General features: G+C 43.6%; 1 protein-coding gene across 1 annotated transcript in view; it reads left to right on the top strand.

Annotated features, from left to right (window-relative positions):
- The first annotated feature begins 3,242 nt into the window (after window positions 1–3,242).
- Window positions 3,243–22,563, top strand: part of GPC5 (glypican 5) — a 1,236,000-nt gene continuing 1,216,679 nt past the window's right edge. The window contains exon 1 of the mRNA XM_019486966.2: window positions 3,243–3,733. Coding sequence (XP_019342511.1) covers window positions 3,580–3,733 — 154 coding nt within the window. The 5' untranslated portion in view covers window positions 3,243–3,579. The remainder of the gene's footprint in view (window positions 3,734–22,563) is intronic.

Raw genomic sequence — 22,563 nt, 5'->3', positions numbered from 1 at the left:
CATTTACATTTGCTAATTTTAGGTGCATTAGCTATTTTAAAGGCATATTAAAGGTGTGGGTGTACATGTGTATGCTCTTTATGCATCTTAAAATGGTGATTTTAGGCTATTGGCATCTACATTTGATACCTGCAAAACCAGGTATCAAATTTAGGCGTGAATAGCTAAACTGCCTTAATGCACATGTAGATGTGCTAAGGCAGGGGTGTCCAATCTTTTTGAATATGGGGCCGGTTCATGAACCTTTATCACCCAGTGGGCCAGCGAGCCATATTCATATTTTATCACCCCACGGGCCGTATGCTGGACAAGCCTGAAATAAGGCAAAGTTAGCATAAACCCCCACCTGTGCTCAGCTAGTGACAAACTACAACAAATGATATCCTGGACCAGCCATCCCAACAGCTGGGGCCCCACTTCTGGGGCTGCCTTCAAATGGTGGTTGTAGTAGGCAGAAGATATTTGGTAGCCATGTTAAAATATGTGACCAAACCGATGTAGCCAGTGCTCTCACACAGGCCTTGTCCACACCAGAAACACTGCCCGAAGTCTTGGCAGCGCTCAGGGAGATGCGGCTGAGGCCCAGCCAACGTGTGAGATGGGGGATGGTAGAGCTGCGGAAGCGAAGCCAGTTCCCAGCCTGGCAGGGTCTCAGGTATGGTTTGCCTAAGGCAGCTCCTGGCGGGGGAAGGCCTCGGGGGAACACGGGCCGCTCTGCTCCTCCACACTTCCCTGCAGAGAAGGAAAACGGCCCCTGGGAGGGCGCAGGCAGCAACTGTGGCAGGAGAGCAGCGCCCAGCCTAGCTGCAGGGAGCAACAATTCCCCCCCCGGCCACCCATGAGCAGTGCAGCCCCATGAGCCAGCACTGCCCAAGGAGGGGCCGGAGCGAGGTGGCCGCTGCACTGCAGCCCCTTGCCCGCTGACCCACACGGCCCCACTCACCATAGTGCCTGGCCACCCGCGCGCGCAGCCCTGGTGGCCTCAGTGCTGCAAGCCCAGAGCGCAGGGCCTGGCAGACACCGGCTTCCACCACCTCGCCCCACAGAGGTCATGCCAGGACCCCATCTGTTGAGGCCCCCCTGGGGCTGCCCTGCTGACTACCTGTGCTGGGCGCCATGCCCCGTTCCTGCCCTGCCTCCCGGCTGCAGAGCCCAGTGGGTTCTGGGAGTGGGCAGGATGCTGGCTGCAAGGGGCCAAACCAGAGACAAGTAAAAGCAGGCGCTGTCCCCAGCTCATCCCGTCAGGTGTGGCTGGGGAAGCCCCACGCGTCGCAATCCTTGGGGCAGTGGTGGGACCCAGCTCACGTGATGTGGGAGGTCATGCAAGCCTGTCCCTGCAGGGGTCAACAGCTCCCCTCCCCTCCCTCACCCTCCTGTCCCAAGCGGGGGACCTTGGGCCTCAGAAAAAGGTTTGGTGGGCCACATGGCAACCCACAGGTCATATGCTGGACAAGCCTGTGCTAAGGCATATTAATGCTGTGTATGTTGACTGACTTGGGACTAACTATAGTCTCAAGTCATTCTACGCACCCACACTGTGTTAACGTGCCTTAGCATGTGTATGTGTAGATGTGCACCTAAATCACCTTAATGCTTGTTAGGCAAATTTACATTAAGTTTAGGTACATGTAAAAGCATGTGTGGATGTGCCCAGGGACTTAATATTTAGTTAGGAGGAGGTATCAAGTGGGGTTCTCCAGGGGACTGTCCTAGGTTTGGTATTCTTCAACATCTTCACTAATTTGGATGATGGGATCAAGTGCATGGGTTAGCAAAACAGGGTGACATCAAGATAGGTGGAATTGCAGATACTCTGGAGGGGATGGTTAGAGTCCAGAATGACTTGCATAGACTGGGGAGTGGTCCATGTCATCCCTTACACTTCGGAGGTTCTCCTTGTAAACATCTGCAACACTGCTGCAGTTCTCCTGATCCCGCCTTGAAGACTTTGCTGTGATATTTACAAAAATTGGCAGAGTTTATTCCGCTGGTTTGTGAAGATCTTTGCCCATCATTTGTCTTGTTCCTTTCTCAGTCTTGTCATCTTTATTTTCATTTCTGTGTAATTCTCTTTGTCATTCTCTTATCTCTTGTCTCTTATGCTTGCATAAATTAGCATTATTAAACTCTTTTTGGTAGGGACTGCTTTGGATTTGTCTTTGCATACTGCACAGCACTGAGACTGGTTCATGGCTTTAAATTCTATGAAGCCATACAAAAAAATAAAATGAGTGAAATGTAAAAAACATGAAAACTAGTGTTTTGCCTTTTAAATAATTAGTTTCTTACATTTTTTTATTTTGGAATTTTTTAACTTGTACAAGATAAGGCTTAAATAGTATACTGTTTTAATGACCCTTGTATAATATTTTCCTGTAGTAGAAACAACTAAAATCAGACAGCAAATAGGGAAAAGGGGGGGAAAAAATCACTTTGCACAAAGCTAGAGTGGAAACAGAAAAACAATCTACCAAAAACTGTTTGGACTTTGAAGGGAATTTGCTATTAAGGATAAAATAGGACATGGTGTATGCTGTGGAACTGGATGACTGTAGTGGAGGATAAAAGTGTGTTCCTCCTATGAAGGTGTGTAGAGAAAACAATTTAGGTTTAATTGTGTGTTTATTGATTCAAGATTATTTCAGCCTCTGAAAACGGAGGTTTTGTGGTAATCTTACTGTCCAGCCACCTGATCAGAATTCAGCGCTCATAGGAAAAACAAACTGGTATTTAAAGTCCAATCCATCCATGTAATTGTAGCACCGCCTGTCAGTTCTTGATCTGTTTCAAACATCTTGCAAGAATATTACAAACTGGGTCATTCCAATTTACTTTGTTCACTGGACAGCATCGTGTATGATATTATTTCCATGTGCCGTCAGGCAGTGCCCCTTTGTTTGCGTAGGTCTTTAAAAAAGCAAAACGGAAAACACACTTTCAAATAGGAACATATCAAAGTCTATGTTTAATTAAAAAAAAAGACAAACCCGGGACGGTTCGTACGCCCATGTAAAGGTTTGATTTTTAGGTCGATAGGCGCCCTTTAAAAGTGATTTGCACCACTGGTAACACGCAATCTGTTTTGATCTTGAACTTTAGCTAAAAAAGTTGCTGCGGATGGTGGGGGTCGGACCGCGAGCGCTGCCCCGCTGCTGGGATAGATGCCCCGGACCGCAGCAAGTAGGTTTCCTTAAGGATGATGAGGTCAGGCGGGGGCGGGGCCTGCCGGAGGGGGGCGGGGCCTGCCGCGCGCGCAGTGCATAGCTCCTGGGCCAGGCGCAAGGGCTCGCACCCGCTTGTCGCCTGGAGCAGGAGCAGGAGCAGGGATAACGGCGCTTTCAACTGCGGCAACGAGGGCCAAGCTTCATCGACTCCCTCAGCTTCCCGAGATAGAAGGCGCGTCCTCCGCAGACTTTTTCTGCTTCATCTGCAGGGCCCCGAGGCAAACTTGGCTGTTGCATGAGCCAAAAGGCGCTGTTGCCAGCGGGATCGCAACCTCGACCTCCGCACGGGCGGAGTTGGGGCACGGCGCTCTTCGGGGGTACTTGGGACAGCTTGCTGAGGTGCGGCTGCTAGGAGATGGGAAGCAAAAGCCTGCTCTCGAGCATCCTCCTGTTTGCTGTGTTAATGTCTGGTAGAGGCGAGCATCAGCGAAGCTGCCAGGATGTTCTGAAAGTTTTCCAGCTGAGGAAGATCGGGGCCATCAAGGGGTTTCCGGAGACCCCCCGAGCAGGTAACAGTGGGGGCTTCCATCTAGGGGCCTCCCTCTAGGGGCCTCCTTAGGGACTTAATGGCGTTGCAGGGGGGCAGAGGAGGGGCATGAACAGGCACAGTCTCCTCCATCCTTCCCATCATATAGGGACCTTTTCATCCCAGCTGGCACTGCGTAGTTTGTGCAGTTCAGGGATATGTACAGCTGTACTGCAGCATTACCAGAATTAAGGATCTGTCAAGGCAACTTTCTTTGGATTACTTCTTTAATTCATGCTGGAGTGACCCTCGGTAAACCCAGTGGAACAGAAAGAGAGTGCTTGGACCATGTTTTCTCAGATAGTTGCATCTTGGCTGAGGGGGCCAGGACAGTATTGTGCGGAGGCAAGGCATGGGAGAGTCAGCATAGGCTATGGGGTGGGATTTTGGCCATAGAGGGGTCTTTTTGGTCCCTTACCCTTCTCTCTTTCCCTTGTAAATGGCACAAATTCCTGAAACAGGGATTCCTGTCATGGCTCAAGCTTTGAATTTGGTGTCACTCTCTCAGTGATTAGCCAGTAGGGCCAATATCAAGCATTGCAGATGGGAAAATGTAGTTGTCACTCTTTTAGACGGGCCAAATTGAGGTCTGGTTCGAGCCATTTTGGGCATTGTGAGAGATGTAACTGCAATGGGTGAATGTAGGAGGTGGTACATAGCGTCCTTAGGGATAGCAGGAAAACAATTAAGAATGAACTTCTGATTTGATAACATATTCAATACAGCCTTTCATAGCTAACCATGTCTGTAAACTGCACCTGTGTAAACAAGTGAAAAGAAGAACCATTAGAAGTTGTGACTTCCTCCAATGCAACTCATTCTTTTTCATGCAGCAATAAGCTCACCAAAGAGCAGTTGTTTTGCCTGTTTACACTATGGGTTGCCTACTGGTATCTAGTTGGGACAAATCCTCACAAGGGTAAGGCCTTAATTAACAGAGATGGGTGCAGGTTTAAATTAATACACTCGGGATTTGCATTACACATGATACAAGTGTAATGCAAGTACTGGTGGTGAATTGAAATGAAACTGAATTGAAAACAAATCTTGCAATGCAGAGTAATGACACAGCTTTACTTTCATTAAATAGCTTTGTTAATTTCAAAGACTGTTAGCACAAGTGTGATTATATGTGGAAGTGTTTGCAGGATCAGGAACTTGGGTACAAAGACATTTGAGACCAAATCTGAATTTGTAGGTAGCAAGTTCACTATAACCACTAATTGGGTGTGTCTACAACTGCATTAATGTGTCATTTCTACTGAGCATTAAGTTTAGTACCTCATATTAGGAGGTACTACATAAATGTGCGGTAGCTAGTGCTAATGTGCAGTAGCAATAGTGCACTTTATTTTATTTTTTTGACTCTTAGTGTGTGGTAGACTAATTCTACCATGTTAGCATATTAGCATGGTTTTTGTAGTGACATGTTAATACGCAGTAGAATTAGTCTACTGTGCATTAAGCATTGTGCACATGAACAAATGTAATGCCAACAGAAAAAAAAAGTTTTCTGTAGGCAGGAATTATTTCAGAATTATTTTGATAGCTTTTTCTTCTAATGAAAAGTAGCTGGTTCTGTTCTCAGCCATTGAAACTGGTAGCATGTTTATCATATGCTTGCGTGTAAGAACTATAATTTCAAGTTTGACCATTTTAGTAAGAAAGTAAAGCTTATTTGTAAACTATATTGTATGTAATGAGTGTTCTAAGTTTGAATATTTATGAAACTATAATGCTTTCATTAAATCACAGCTTGCTGTGAAACGTAGCAATATAAATTACACTTTTTCAATCTTATGAGAGAGGTTTCCTTAAGTACTTATTTTTGTAATGGCAAAAATCAAACATCTGCATGAGCTAAATGTAATGAACAGAAAATAGATAATTTTTTTAAACTTATTAAAATAGGCTTGAAATAAATCCCCTCAATCTTGAGAAATTTGTCTCTGAATACAGACCTTGTAGGTGGGATAAATATCTGCTCATTTAGTTCATGTAAACAATGCCATTTTTTTTCTGAGACTTTTATCAGTTGTGGGTCTATTCTTCACATACTCTAAACTAAGTCATGATTACGAAAACATAAGTCAAAAAAACCCTTTCCAATGGTATCAAAAATCATGTGAGTAGTTAATATTAATCTATATAATGAAACATAATGTTTTTGTCTCCCAGGCAGTGCAGTTAAAGTTCTTGATTTAGAGGTTTCTTCTCCACAACATTAATTCTTCCCCTACCTAAAAATACTTTGCTAACATAGATCTTGGCAATATTTTATTTTGTCTTAATATCGCCCATCTAATTCTGGTCCACTGAAACACACTTGCTTTAGACTGATGTTTTTTGAAACATTCCTTTCAGAGCTAACTGTGATACCCAGAGAGGTGATTGGCCACCAGGGGGTGTGAAACAGTTATAGAGATTACAAAGTTTCCCTGTCAAAATGAATATTAGTACTATAGAGACAGCTAGTAAAACATTCACTTCTGAGTATCTATGCTTTCACAAGAATATATGGCATAAATGTTGAAAGTAAAAAGGATGTAAAATTAGATATGTCAAACAAAAAGCAGGACACTTGAAACAATAAGTAATGTTTAAAATTGTAGTTTCAAATGCAGTCAATGATAAGTGTAGGTTGGTAGCACAAAATATAAATAGGAAAGAAATGTGTCCTTCATTATTTATACATTAGACTTTAAAGTTTTAGCTTGCTTTTTGAACTGCTAGTCAGGAACTAGCCCTCTATTTTTCTAACTTTTTTTCTGATGCTGTTGAGAAGTACACATTACACCTATTACTTATTAACAATGCTTGTCATAGAGGACAGCTCAGAATTGCTACTAAATGATTATCCTAATACTAAATACTATATAGTATTACAATAGTAACAGTATATGTACTAGTTGTGGTTAAAGTAATTATTTGGATTACAATTTAATACTGGTCTCAGCCCAGGAGAGGTTATTTCTGGTAATGGAAAGACAAGCTTAAAGTACCAGACTTAGGGTGAATTTTGTGTTTCAAATTTTTCAAATGCTTTTACTTTTGAGTAGCTCAGCTTCTAAAGTTCCTACAGGCATTGGACCTGATGCTGTATATACTTAACTACAGGCATAATTTTAGTCATATGAGATATTCCTGTTGGGGGGGCCTAGTCCTTAATGAAGTGCAGTGATTTTTATTCTTATTTCAGAACAGCATATCAAACCCAAACAATCTTATTATGCTCATAAGTCATGAAAAATCAGTTAGGGGCTAAGGTATAACTTACCACTCTATAGAAACCTAACTGTATACCTGTAAGAAGAGCAGGCATTCCTGAATGTTATGGGAACTATCAACTTGAATCTGCAAAATTCCCAAATATGAAAACGCATTGTATTGATTTCAATGTTTAATAAAAGTTAGTGTAGACTACAATATTTCCATAAAACAAAACTATCCTGATACAAATCATTACTCAGTCTCTGTAATTGTGATTTGTTCATGGGAATATAAGCCCGTGCTCAATCATCTGGTAGCATACATTTATAATAAAAACATATCCATTTCATTTTAATCTTAAACTCTTAAAGCACTTCATATTTGTAGTCTGATTCTATGCCTAAATTCTTTGACTCTACAACAGTTTCACCAGCATGAAAGTTAGGCAATTATACTACCTCATTTTCTTATTTTTCTTTATTCTTAAAAGAGCTTTCTCATTGTATGTAATCAATTCCTCAACTACTAAAGAGACTATGATTAAATGTAAAAATGCTTGCTCAAAACCTGACCTTTTGCTTCATGTATTCCAGGTGTAGCTTGTAGCTGGATTCAGTGGTTTATCTCCTGGCACCTAGGTTGCTGTGTTTCATCTTACTTTTTCACTGTAAACTAGATTTCATGTCTTCTTCCGTGCTGCTTCCACTTCATAGTGGAAGAAACATCACTACCCTTGCGGTAAAAGAGCATGATAAATAGAAATCAAAATGTTACATTCCCAATGCACAGAGTTCTGAGAAAAAAAATTGAATTCTGTGGCACTGTATTCAGGGCTGTCCTGAAATTGCATAGTCTATGGAGCCTTGATTGAAGGGAAAATGTCAATTTTTGTTTTGTCTTGATTGGCTTTAAGCCCAGAAATATGCTGTTGACAACACTCTACACTCATGTCCAGTTACTACTTTCAGGCATGCCAGAAATAGAGGGTTCAAGAATAGGTATGGAGGGACACATCTAGAGCAGGCTAATTGGAGCATATCTGTGGGTTTGGCTGGATATAGGTGTGGGTATGCTTGAATCTCTCAGTACCAGGTCCAACTGTCACCATGGTATGGACAAGAACTTGGACAGCTTATAATCATTATAAATTTGTATGCTAATAGATAGAAAAAAACATGAAAAATATACATACATTTTCTTGATATTGGTTGGATTGAAATAAAATTGTTCTTACTCACTGTTGTGCACACACTCATCTAAAACATCTGCAACAGAACTGCTGTTTGTTCTAAAGACTGGTTAAGAAACATCCAGAGCCACACAGTGGGTGCATCTACATGAGATGCTTCACTGCATAATAGACTAATCTACTGCACAGTAAAGTGTCATTATTTATATGTGCACAGCATTTATTGCACAGTAAATTAGTCTACTACATGGCTGGCTGGCTACTACCTGTAGATACAGGTAATGGATTAATTGTGCAGTAGCTATTGTGCAGTACCGCACATGTAGACGGCTGACCAGGAGCAAATTGCTGATCTGCCAATTAGGGCACAGGGCTGGGAATCAGCTGCTGGGGGAGGAAACAGTCTACCAGCCTTGCAGAGTATAGAGCTGGAAGATAGCTGCCCCAGAAGGGGGACAGCTCCAGAGCCCAGGCCTGGCCCCAGTGCACTGAACTGTTCCCACCAGGACCAAATTTGCTCACAACGGATACTTGTGTACACACGCTCCTGGAAAAAGCTTACTGCACAGTATTTTACCGCACCGTAAGCTTACAGTGCATTAGTAGTATATGTAGATGCATCCAGTGGGTTTCAAGCTACTACTTCTTAGTCAATTGGGTTCTTTAGCATGTTGTATTCAGTTACTTTCCTCTAGTCATTGAAAGCAGCTGTGTTTAATGATCTGCAACACAAGTAGGTCAATAAAATGTACTTTATATGTACGTGATTAGCAGTCTTAAAAACAATGTTCCCATAGGGGTTGGAGTGGTATCCATATAAAAAATGCTTTTAAAAATGTTTAACATTAAACTGAGGAGTAAGAGAAAAGGATGTATGAGATAATTGGCTAAAACTGCAATGATAAACAAATATTTGTTTTATTTACAAAAATTTCTGGGAGTTTTAGGTATCTTTGTTTTATCCATAGTGGCAAATCTGTAGTGATGATTAAAATAGCTCCCCTTGCCCACCCCTAAGGAAAGTGGATGAAGGCTTGAATACAAACTTATGTTTAACATTTTTCTTAACAGAGATACGTAGAATTTGGACAACAAATCACCCCTCCACCATAATAATGTAGTCCTTTAAACTCTTAGGCCAGATGAGGTGGTGACTCCTCACAATATCCTCTTGGCTATTGATTATTCACGGTAGTATTGAATTTTATAGTTATATGTGTTGAGGAATAATGATCAGCAAAGCATGCAAGACAAAATTATTTGGGCTGTTTGTCTGTTCTTTGTGAATAAACCCAGTAGCAGTTTTTTGGTTTGTCATGAAATTACAGACACAAAAGTAATCATGGAATTTCTTTACCCTAGAAAAGCTTGCAAGGGCTTTCTTGTTGATTTGGGCATAATTACTCATAGTTGTACGCATAGTTCAGGAGCAGTAGGTAATTGGAGTCTTGCAACCATCATTCTATGGATGATCCAGAATAGCTTTAGTTCCATGAACATCACAGGTAAGTAGAAGCGTCTTCTCCATGTCATTCCAAACTAGCACATTGTTGGAGGACTTATTATGCCATTTAGTCTATTTCTGCATTGTAACGGCTCATCAACCATGACTTTGTATTTTAAAAAGAAATAACAGAAGTTAAGCTGCCCCATAAATGCTTGCAGTTCCTGCTTTTCTTGGACATTGGAGCTCTGTGAATTGCCTCTACTTTTGCATTAGTGTGGTGAATTCTATTTTTATCAATTTAGAATCCCAGGAACTCAGCAAAAGGTTACCCCCAAAACATACTTCTCTTTCTTGAGTTTTAGGTCAGCACTGTCAATGTGGCTAATATTTCTTGCAGTCAAACAGTTAATTTTTACATGGCCTGTTCTCAAATAAGGACATTTTCAAAATGTGGCGTAAGTCTTTGTTGACCTGTGAGTAGGTCTTCCATAAACCTCAGGAAATTATTGAGGGCTATAGATTATATAGAAAGGACAGCTCGGGGAAGAAAGGGTGGGGGTTGCACTTTATGTCAGTGAGCAATATACATCAACCCTCATCAAGACAGAATCCGAGGTTGAGGAAGTAGAAGGATTGTGGGTTAGGCTACATGGGGGGCAAGGAGAAAGGGATTTGGTGGTAGGGGTCTGCTACAGACCCCCACACCAAGGGGAAGAAATAGATGCAGGGCTCCTGAGGCAACTCTCGGAGACCATAAAAGCTAAAGAGTCGGTAGTCATGGGGGACCTAAACTACCCGGACATCTGCTGGGAAACGCAGACAGCAAGGTCCCATCGCTCACGCAGGTTTCTAACCTGTATACAGAACCTCCACCTGACACAGGAGGTGCATGGTCCCACTAGGGGGAATGCCATACTGGATCTGGTATTGGCAACAGGAGATGACATGATAGGGGACCTCCAGATCGGTAGCCATTTGGGAGACAGTGATCACCTTATAATAGAATTCAACATAAGAGGGCGAGTGGGTAAGGTAACTAGTAGGGTGAAAGTGCTAGACTTTAGGAAAGCTGATCTCAATGCACTCAGGCGATTAGTCAAGGAAGCACTGCAGAGTAGGAGTTTTGAAGGGATGGGAGCCCAAGAAGGGTGGCTGTGCCTAAAGGAAACGATCCTTCGGGCACAAAGCAAGACGATCCCCGAGCGAGGCAAAAAAGGGAAAGGGGCCAGGAGGCTTCCATGGCTGACCAGAGAAATCCAGGGCAGCCTAAGGGCCAAAAGGGGAGCACATAAAAAGTGGAAACAGGGTGAGATCACTAAAGATGAATATACCTCCTCTGCTCGTGCTAGTAGGGAGGCAGTTAGGCGGGCCAAAGCTACCATGGAGCTGAGGATGGCAACCCAAGTAAAAGACAACAAGAAATTGTTTTTTAGATATATTGGGAGTAAAAGGAAGGCCCAGGGAGGAATAGGACCACTGCTAAATGGGCAGAAACAATTGGTGACAGATAGGGGGGACAAGGCTGAACTCCTCAACGAGTTCTTTGCCTCAGTGTTCCTAAGTGAGGGGCACGACAAGTCTCTCACTGGGGTTGTAGAGAGGCAGCAGCAAGGCACCAGACTTCCATACGTAGATCCTGAGGTGGTGCAGAGTCATTTGGAAGAACTGGATGCCTTTAAATCGGCAGGCCTGGATGGGCTCCATCCGAGGGTGCTGAAGGCACTGGCCGACATCATTGCAGAGCCACTGGCGGGAGTATTCGAATGCTCGTGGCGCACGGGCCAAGTCCCGGAGGACTGGAAAAGGGCTAACATGGTCCCCATTTTCAAAAAGGGGAGGAAGGAGGACCCGGGCAACTATAGGCCAGTCAGTCTCACCTCCATCCTTGGTAAAGTCTTTGAAAAAATTATCAAGGCTCACATTTGTGAGAGCCCGGCAGGGCAGATTACGCTGAGGGGAAACCAGCACGGGTTTGTGGCGGGCAGATCGTGCCTGACCAACCTAGTCTCTTTCTATGACCAGGTTACGAAACGCCTGGACACAGGAGGAGGGGTGGATGTCGTATACTTAGACTTCAGGAAGGCCTTCGATATGGTATCCCACCCCATACTGGTGAACAAGTTAAGAGGCTGTGACGTGGATGACTGCACAGTCCGGTGGGTGGTGAATTGGCTAGAGGGTCGCACCCAAAGAGTCGTGGTAGATGGGTCGGTCTCGACCTGGAAGGGTGTGGGCAGTGGGGTCCCGCAGGGTTCGGTCCTTGGACCGATACTCTTTAATGTCTTCATCAGCGACTTGGACGAGGGAGTCAAATGTACTCTGTCCAAGTTTGCAGATGACACACAGCTATGGGGAGAAGTGGACACGCTGGAGGGCAGGGAACAGCTGCAGGCAGACCTGGATAGGTTGGACAAGTGGGCAGAAAACAACAGGATGCAGTTCAACAAGGAGAAATGCAAAGTGCTGCACCTAGGGAGGAAAAATGTCCAGCACACCTACAGCCTAGGGAATGACCTGCTGGGTGGCACAGAGGTGGAAAGGGATCTTGGAGTCCTAGTGGACTCCAAGATGAACATGAGCCGGCAGTGTGACGAAGCCATCAGAAAAGCCAATGGCACTTTATCATGCATCAGCAGATGCATGACGAATAGGTCCAAGGCGGTGATACTTCCCCTCTATCGGGCGCTGGTCAGACCGCAGTTGGAGTACTGCGTGCAATTCTGGGCACCACACTTCAAAAAGGATGCGGATAACCTGGAGAGGGTCCAGAGAAGGGCAACTCATATGGTCAAGGGCCTGCAGACCAAGCCCTATGAGGAGAGACTAGAGAAACTGGACCTTTTCAGCCTCCGCAAGAGAAGGTTGAGAGGTGACTTTGTGGCTGCCTATAAGTTTATCACGGGGGCACAGAAGGGAATTGGTGAGTATTTATTCACCAAGGCGCCCCCGGGGGTCACAAGAAACAATGGCCACAAGCTAGCAGAGAGCAGATTTAGATTGGACATTAGGAAGAACTTCTTCACAGTTCGAGTGGCCAAGGTCTGGAACGGGCTCCCAAGGGAGGTGGTGCTCTCCCCTACCCTGGGGGTCTTCAAGAGGAGGTTAGATGAGTATCTAGCTGGGGTCATCTAGACCCAGCACTCTTTCCTGCTTATGCAGGGGGTCGGACTCGATGATCTATTGAGTTCCCTTCCGACCCTAACATCTATGAATCTATGAAAATTCCTGGTGCAATGCTAATTACAGATTGCAAGCATTTGGCTCCAGATTGCTCGTTGGTGGCCAGTGACCATCCATAAGAAGTTGTTGATACAATTGTGCCAAGTCCACTTCCCCAAAATCTTCCTTCCAGCAAGAGTGTCAAGGAGATGGATTATAGCTGGAATTTGATATGTATGTTTCTGCTGCCGTTTGCTTAGTGGACAGTTTTTTGCTCATATTTAAACATGTCAATTTGGCTTCAAGACTGCTACAATAGGAGTGGACTGTAATGGATTTGCCATGGTTTCTAGGATGCCTTGTTTACCAGATCCATCACAGAATTAGTTTTTGGACAGAGAGCAAAAGCAACACAACATGGCTTTGTTTGAATTGGTGCCACGGTCAGATCCAGCCTGTTGGTGAGTGTAAGAGGGTTTTTACACCTGTGGCCTCCCTAAGCAGGTTCTCAGCTGGTCTCGGCATTAAACAGAGTATTTTCCAGGCTGGAGTTTGCTTCTTGAGCAGTCCCTCAGCTGACCCCAGCAATAAACAATGTCTTCAAACAGGCAAAGCAAACAAACAAAATCTTATTGTTTTATCTGGGACACTAGGATGGGTCCCCTGTGGCCCTGCATGAGTGTTCTTGCCCTTCATCTAGTTCAGCAGTTGAGCTCATCACTGCTTTTCCCATGTTTGCACTCCCTGTGGTTCTGATTTCTGGAGTTTTTAAATTCTCCGTCAGTCACTCATTGGCAATTCACAGCTGCTGCTACTCAGTCAGTCTGGCTGACTCCTGTAAGGGGACAGGCCACCCTGTTACAGTAGGCCTTTATACACACTTAGCCCTTCTTCAGAAAGTTTACTTAGAATCTGTAGGACATTCTGAAGGGTGGCTTGGAGAATATCTCGAACTATTCTCCACTTAGCAAGGTTCTTTGATGTCCTTTAGTAATTATGAAGAGGAAGACCCCTCAAATCCTTCCTGTAGTGGATGCTGACAAAACATTCTCTTTTTTAAGTCAACAATTTGTTTATTTTAGTCAACAAGTTGTGTTTTGCATGAGCCAGTAGGAGGACAAATGTGAGGCCGTAACTATTTATGTGTTTCTCTGAAATTAAGGCAAACTTATTTGAGTCTTCTTCCATGACACGTGGGACACTCTGGAGCTTAACTGTTGTGTAGGTCATCTTCTGTAGGGCAGCACTCCTACACTCTTGACAAAACTGGTTGCATAGACATCCATGAGCATTCCACAGGCACATGGGAGGAAGCCACACTCAGATCAGCCATAGTATTTGTGGCAACTGGAGGTGTGTACCCTCCTTCTTTGACTTCATTCCAGATGGCCTAAATTTCTAATGACAAGCATGTTCAAGGTGATCCTTGTGCTTGTATTAATGGCATTTGGCATCACAGAAATGGCATATGTTGTGTCTGTAGCTTGCACCTCAGCTATGGCAGCTTTCCAGGGACAGATAATTTGTTTTCTTATGAGCTGATGGTAACTTATTTGCAAAATAACTTTTAGCTGGCTTTTTATGAGTCTCAGTTGATGTAATTTTCACAGAGAACACTTGGATCTCTGTTGAATGGAGACACATGAGCAATAGGGCTGTGCGAAATTTTGCTGGCAGTTTCATTTCAAGACTTTCAACTCCATTTTGAGCTCAAAACAGCAAAATCGAAATGAAACAGAGAGCTTCGAAACAGCCTTGAAACAAAACGAGGCAAGTTGAAACATTTCGAAATGTTCTAAACGTCTCAAGTTTCGAAGCTCAAGCTAGGCTTGCCTGCAGGGAAACAGAAACTAAAGTAAGGAGAAGGGGGAGGACTGCTCTCATTATTGACTGTGTAGCTAGCTAGTGACTGACATCCTTTCCTGAGGTCCCTTCCAATCCCAGTGCTCTGGGGAAGGGATGGAAAAACTGTATAAAAGGCAGCATTGTTTGAATTACCCTGCTTTCTGCCTGGGTGTCAGCTGAGTGAGAGCGCACCTTAACACACACACATTGTCACCCACCCATGTTATGAGTTTTGCCTGTCAGCAGCCAGAGGTGCAGGGCCCCAGAACCCAGAAGCCCCTGAACCTATCTCCTTGAAAGCTGGTAGGCTTTGTGGCCTTGGCAGGGGCTAGCAAGCCTGCAACATTCACCGTGCTGCGCCTTGACACACACAGCCACCCACGTCACGAGTTTTCCTTGTCCACAGCTTGCGGTGCAGTTTCCCTCCAAACCCCTGCACCTATCTCCTTGACCCTTGGCATGCTTTGTTGCCTCAGCAGGGGCTAGCATGCCTGCAGTTTTGCTGTGGCTTAACACACACACACGACATGAGTTTTTTGCTTTTAAGATTTTGAGCTCCAGTTTCCCTGAAACCCCTACACCTATCTCCTTGGAACATGGCAGGCTTCATGCCCTCAGAAGGAGCTACCATTCCTGCAAGTTTCATCCAGATCAGGCCAGAAATGACAAAGTTATAGGCTGTTTCGAACTTCCCCATTATAGCCTATGGGTGAGATGTCGAAATAGCAGAACTGTTTTGATGAAATGAAATGGAACAGCAGTTTCGAATCAAAACGAAATTTGAAACGAAACGTTGTTCTGTCGAAACCTCAAAATGCAAGTCAGAACAGAACAGTGCCATTTCGCACAGCCCTAATGAGCAACTCCTTTTCAAGCAATGATGAATTTTAAGTTTTGCTTTGTAAGGATTTGTGTTGCAGGTGTAGGTCTTCAGGGAGTTGTCAGTGTTCTCAGGGGAGGCTCTGTCAATGGTATTATGTGACTTTTATTAGTACTACTCAGGGTAGGTATTACCCCTTTTTCGATGATCTGTGTGCATGTTGTCACAACAGCATCAGTGATTCTTGCAATAGTGAATGCTTCATTATTACAAAAAAGACACTTCAGGCACTGGTTCTTAATGACAGTTTGGCCAGGTTTGTCTACAAAAAAAGACAAGACACTAAAATCCAAAGCCAGTTTGTGCGTGTGCTAGCCAGATCATTTTGCTCCATCCTTTGACTTCAAAGGGAAGGTTCCTTGTATGCTTGGCTTGTAGATAGTTTTGGTTTTGTTGAAGAAACTACATATGCTTTGGCTGTTGCCAGACTGTTGAATTACTTTTTGCTTTGTCCTTCCACCACTTTTCTTTGACTTTCTAATCTTCCTTTGTGTTTCAGCTTTAATATGGTAATTATTTTGCTTCTGCTTGGAGCTAATGTCATTCTGGCAAGCTTTGAAGGCTTTCCTTTTTGTCAATGAGAACTTGAATTTCTTTCTCCTTCTCACTGAGCCAGTCTGGATGTTTCTTTATGGAGAAGCCTAGGAATTCTCAGCATGCAATTTGAGGCTCTTTCAGGGATCAGTGGTATCAAGATCATCAGGGAGGTTGGAGAGTTTATTACTGCTGCAAATGATCACTTTTACCAGAATCTTTTAAGCACTTGTTATTGAACCTCTTCTTTGATAGCTTCTTTTGTTTACATCATTTTGGAGCAACACAAATGGACAATCAGATGATCCACCCAGCAGTCGTCTGTGCTGGTCATAGCTCTGGTGATACAGATGTTGCAATGGTCCTGGGCATGCACTATGATGTAATAAATCAGGTGCTAGTGTTTTGAATGGAGATGTATCCATGATGTCATCCATTTGTTGCTTTGATGGATAAGGAGTTTGAGATGATGAGATTGCGTTAGGAACACTAAGAGAAAAATTCCATTTGTGTTTAAATTTCCCTATGTCTTCTTTTCCAAGTGTGTATACATTGATCAATAGTTGAATTAATCCATACTCCAATAAGACTTACAGCAGAGTGTCATCTCAAACTCCACATATGATTTGATTCTTTAGTACAGGCTCAAGCCTGATATCAAAATTACAGTTCTTGGATAAATGATACAACTCAGCTACCTCTGCTGGAGTCTCTTTGCCTAGAAACTGATTTCACTGGTTGAAAAGGAAGTAGTTCATTGTTTTAGATGGAGTTGCTGAGAAGTGATTATTTAGTAGTGTGTGGATTTCACTGTAGGGCTTATTGCAGGGTTTGACTGGGGATTAGAGTAAGCAAAGAGTGTTAGAAGCCTGTGAGCAAATGACAGTCAGTAGAAGGGCACATTTTTGGTCAGTGGTCTGATTGGCTTCCAGGTAGAAAATAAGCCAATCAGCGCAGGAGGCTTGGGATGACGGCCTGACTTCCATGTGGCCCAAGGTTGCCATCATGGAGTGCAGCCACATGGAATATGCCATGGGCAGGAATTCTCTAGTCGGGCTCCTGCGTAGCACAGGGTCCCCTTGTCCACTGGAGCTCTTGTCATTGCTTCAGGATGAAGCACTTGAAGCATCCTGCCCACTAAGATCCACTCTTGGTTGTCAATTTAATGCATTGCAGGGGTTTGTCCCAGTCAGAACAGATAGAGAACAACAGGATCTCCATCTTTATTATACCAATGAAAGGCTCAACTGAAGGCTTCCAAGTAAAATAGCAGGCAGCAACAGGAGATAAACACTGTGGCTAGAGACAGAAATTACACAGACTAGTATAAAGTATCAGAAACTGGTTCAAATGTGTAACACAGCAGAAGTTCAGTGCACATAAACTAATTTTGAAATGGCCAAAATCAGTTTAAGATAAAGCTAGATGGATGTAGTATCAGACTTAACAGATTTAGGTTAAATTGGTTTATTGAACTTCTGTCCCAGATCCCCTCCAGATTCAAGTTAACTCTCAGTCCCCCAGCATACCAGGGTGCTTTGCACCTCCCCCGCAATCCCCCTTTGCAGGGTGGGTGGGCTAGTCTTGGCTTAAGCTGTCTGCTCCTGCTGAGCAGGGAGGCGTGCTCTAGTGTGCCCCAGCTTCTGGCCTGAGCCACTATAGGCATGTGGCTGCATTTCTGGAATCAAAAGTGAATGTCTTTTCACTTGCTTTTCAGTTCAATCTACGCAGTTTAGACTAACCTGTGAAGATTGAATTGATTTTGACTAATTGAAGATTGAATCTGGCTTTTTGACTGTACTTAGGCTATGTGGAATAGTGCCACCCACTGGCAAGAGTGCATAACATGTATACGTAACACTCTTGCACATAACACTCATGATATATAATGCCTCTGATCAGATCTTAAGGCTCCTAATGGATATTAAATTTGCAAGACACCTCACTTTACATATCTGTAAAATGCTATAAAGAGATGTATGGTCTAATTTTTAGAGGGGCTAAAGTCAAGAAGCTATAGTACTTAATGTCTATGAAAATCAGTCTATTAATTGTTCCAAGTTGCATACAATGTCACTAGCACAGCTGAGAGTAAAATCCACAAATTCTAACTTCCAGTCTCCTAACTTGACAACTAGACCCAGACTCTGTCACAAAATTGTAATATATTACATAATTATTTCATTGAACAAAATGGGGATACTTTACAACACTTCATGTGTTTGTATCCCAAGTAACCTGACAACATCTGATATCATCTTTATATCTTTCCTTATATTTTCAATTCCAGCTAGTGATGAAGCCTTCAGATATAGTTATTACCTACTGAGAATCAGAGACTAAGAAATATCATATATTGAAATGAATGAATATAAAAGAAGTGATTTCCCTAGCAACAGAATCCAGATAATAGAAAGATATGGTGACAACTTCTAAACCTATACATAATATGCGGGAATCTTATTGATTTGCTTTTTGTGTGTAAAAGAAATTTAAAAAATATATTTCTTTGTAGGAATGACAATGAAAATTATTTCCATGAAATTGTTTCTAAGAGTAGAAATACTGCATTTCTTGCAGGTAAACTTGTACGTATTTTCTGAGCATTTGATATTTGACTTAATATTTTAGGTATACCTCTAAAGCAGTAGTTCTCAAACTCTGATAGATTGCACACCACCAATTTAAAATGATACAACCTTAAGTACCAGCAATTTTTTATATAAATTAATATATTAATTATTAATTAAATTATATTAATTTAATTAATAATATTAATTTCATATAAATTAATTATTATACATCTGTTAATGTGTACCACTGACAGATTGTCTGCATACCACTGGTGGTATGCGTACCAGAGATTGGGAACCGCTGCTAAAGCATCAGGTAGTAATTTCTTTATTTTTAAATAATACAGTATATATTACTTTTAAAAATATTTAGTAAATTTAGTATTTGGGAAAGGCTCTTGGAACAGAGGTCTAGTGACATTTTTTTTTCTTCTTCCTATTCTATGTTCAAGCATTCACCTCCTTGTCTCCTTCTTTGATCAAGTGATGAACTGCTTAGATGTGGGAGATGCAGTTAATGTGATATACTTGGACTTTAAGAAGGCCTTCAATATGGTCTCCCATGATGCTCTTATAAAAAAAAAAACTGGGGGATTGTGGGATGGCAGAGTCCATGATCAGGTGAGTTGGGAACTGAATAAGGGGTTTGTACCTGCCTGGAGTCATGGAGCCTCTCTCTGGTGGACCTGGAGCGGGCACCTAGGCTCTGCTGTGGAGACTGCTCCTGCTGCTGCGATGTTGGGTTGTGCTCTCCCTGAGGGATACTGCAATACTTTCCTGCCATGTCTTGGATATTTTGTTCAGAAATAGGATTCTCTCTTACAATGGGGCACGTGCCAGGTGTCGTCACCAGTGGATGTTCCTGGGGCTTCACCTACCCTACACCCCAGCCATGTGCCAGCCTCTTGGGACAGCTGAACAATGGTCAGCTCGACTACACTCAGGTGTCATGTCCCATTCCCTCTCCGTAGTTCCGTCCCTTGGGGTTCACAACAGTTTTCCTCTCTGTCACTTGGGTGTATTCAGGACAGTGGGGCAACCCTAGTGATGGGTTTGGTCTCTGAGTGTCGGGGTCCCCTGAGCAGCCCCAGCTCATTCAGCCCTCCGAGCACTGCTTGTGGCCTTTCTCCCAACCCCAGGGCTTAAAATGAATCAAAAATAAAACAGAAAACTGAAATTCCAGGGAGGGACCTCAGCCCCCCCACCCCCCCATGCGTCTTGCATTTGACAACCTTGTAATTCCTCGACACCTTCCTCTGGCCTGGCTCGCTCACTGTCCTGGGTGGCATGTCCTTTAATTGGATGTTGGACCCCTCTGTTAAATCCTTCCTCAGCCTCTCCTCCCTTTCATTGAGAGGTCCTCGCTTGGCTCGGTGGACAGTCCAGCAGCTCCCTCTCTGCTTTGTCCCCTGAGTTGTTTTCCTGCTGCTGGATTTTATCCCTGAAGGGTGGCATTCATTTGTGATGTCATCCTGCCCGCCAGTCCCAGCCACAGATAAAAGTGGCTGATGATCCACGTGGGTGTTCCACCCCTCTGTCCAGCCTGGCTGCACCTGTGGAAGGTAAGTTTGCCCTGTTCTCAGGGCTTTTCTTTCTACTGTCATGGTGGGCTGTCCCCGCTTCAACCCACACCACAGGAAGGGTCTCCCACCCCTTTTCCTTCATCTCTGTGGCACAGGGTTGAACCCAGACAGTTAGTGGACAGGTCTGTATCATCTTGGTGGGAGGTGGCCAATGGTGTCCCGCAGGGTTTTGTTCTTGGCCCTGTGCTGTTCAACATCTTTAGCAACAATTTAGACAAGGATGTGAAAAACTCACTGGCCAAGTTTGTGAACAGTACTAAGTTATGGAGAAAAGTAGTCATGCTAGGGGATAGGATGAAGATCGAAGCAGACCTGGGCAAGCGGAAAGGTGGGTGGAGCAGAACTGGATGCATTTCAATAAGGATAAATGCGGAGTGCTTCATCTGGGGAGAAGTAACCAGTGAAATAAATAAAGGTTAGGTGATCTCTTGGCCAGCACAATGGCTGAAAGGGACCTCAGGGTTATGGTTGATCACAGGATGAATGTGAGCTGCCAGCACGATGCTATAGTAAACAGAGCTAATAGCATACTGGGATACCTTAACCGATGCATCACAAGCAAGTCTAAGGAAGTGATACTTCCTCTCTACTTGGTGCTGGTGAGACCCCAGCTGGAGTACTGTGTCCAGTTCTGGGTGCCACGCTTCAAAAAAGATGTGGAGCATCTTGAAAGGGTCCAGAGAAGGGTCACAAGAATGGCTGAGAGACTGGCAGACAAACCTTATGAGGAAAGACTAAGGGATCTAGGACTGTTTAGCCTGGGGAAGAGAAGGCTGAGGGGGGACTTGGTGGCCATCTATAAGTATGAAAGGGGTGAATATTGGGAGCTGGGAGAAAAATTGTCCAGTAGGGCACCCCAGGGGAGGACAAGGGGCAATGGCCATAAACTATCCTGATGGTTTTCAGGTTGGATGCAAGTAAGAACTTCTTTATGGTAAGGGTGACGAGAATCTGGAATAGATGTCTCAAGGAGGTGGTGCTGCTCCCAACCTTGGAAGTTTTCAAGAGGAGACTGGACAGACACCTTGCTGGGATCATTCGATCTCAGCAGTATTCCTGCCCAGAGCAGGAGGTTTGGACTTGATCTTTCAAGGTTCCTTCCAGCCTGTAATTTCTATGATTTCATTGGAGCAACCAGCACTACTTCAGTTGGTAATCCCTGACCTTTGAGACATAGCAACTTATTAGGGTAACTCTTCACATCAACATTTAATAGAAACTGGATGGAGTTAAACTTCCCTCTTTTGTGTGTCTTTTGTTTAATTCTGCCTTGTTCTGGACTTCAGTTAATGAGAGGAAATTCCAGTTAATAGAGTATTCCAGATTGTAGAATGCCAGATAACAGGGTTTTTACTGTATTTAGTTTGCCTAAGAATAAATTTACAAATGAACAAAAGCAACTTAAGAATGCCCTATATCCCAGAACGAATATTTTCTCAAATGATGTTCAGGCTGTGGACAGACCTGAATCTTTTCTTAAATGTCTTTAAATCATTTTAAAAAAAGGTGCAGACAGGAACCATACTACAAGAGGAAGGACTATAGTATACTATATTGATAGTAGCTCAGGTTTAACTTGTCTGTCTCTCTCATCAGTTTAAGTGATTTTTTTTTTTTTCCACCTAAAGAGAATCCCATATTTTTTATGGCCCCTTTTCTTGACATGGCTTCGCTAGCCTTCCCTCTAACCTCAGCTGTCTGGGTTCAGGTGAACTTCCTTGATCTATGATCCTCTGTGGGAAATTACATTGGATCCGTTAAAGAAACTACTTAGCCCAGGCTGCCTACAATACCTCCGCAGTGTGATGGTTGTCCAGGGTCACAGCTAGGATAGACAGTAACAGAGGGTGAAACGTAGTATGCTGTTGCAAGGAAGTACCTTGTAGGATGGGAAGTATGGATACCCAGAGTGAGAGCAAGGAGGATCTTGGTGCAAGCTGGACCCTCTTGCAGCATGTCTGCATGCAGCCATGGATTTCTAGTCCTGGGACACTAGATGGGATGGAAGTTGTCTCTGCAGCACCCCCACGTCACCTCCAGAGGTGGCTTCCCAGGAATGTGTTCAGCACTAGGACCAGAACCATCCCTTCCCACACAGTAAAAGAAATCAGATCATCATTTAAACAGATGGCACCTCTAAAGGGATCCTTGCCATAACTGTTTTGGGATGCTCCCCAAAGCTACTGGTCAGTACTACTCCTCTAGTAGTTCTTGGACAGTACTGCTCCCCTCCGCCAAGTTTTCCCCTATTCTCTCTGTTGCTGCATGTTAAAGCCTTCCCCAGTAAGTTTTCTTCCTCTCCAAAAGAGAAAACCAAACCAGGCTTTAAGAGACAAATCACTGGAAAATATTTTTTCCTTTCACTCTTATCTACCTCTTCCTTATTTTCTCCC

The sequence above is a fragment of the Alligator mississippiensis genome, chromosome 1, assembly GCF_030867095.1.
Source record: "Alligator mississippiensis isolate rAllMis1 chromosome 1, rAllMis1, whole genome shotgun sequence".
In the NCBI taxonomy this organism is placed as follows: Eukaryota; Metazoa; Chordata; order Crocodylia; family Alligatoridae; genus Alligator; species Alligator mississippiensis.
This window is presented reverse-complemented; position numbering and strand designations above follow the sequence as displayed.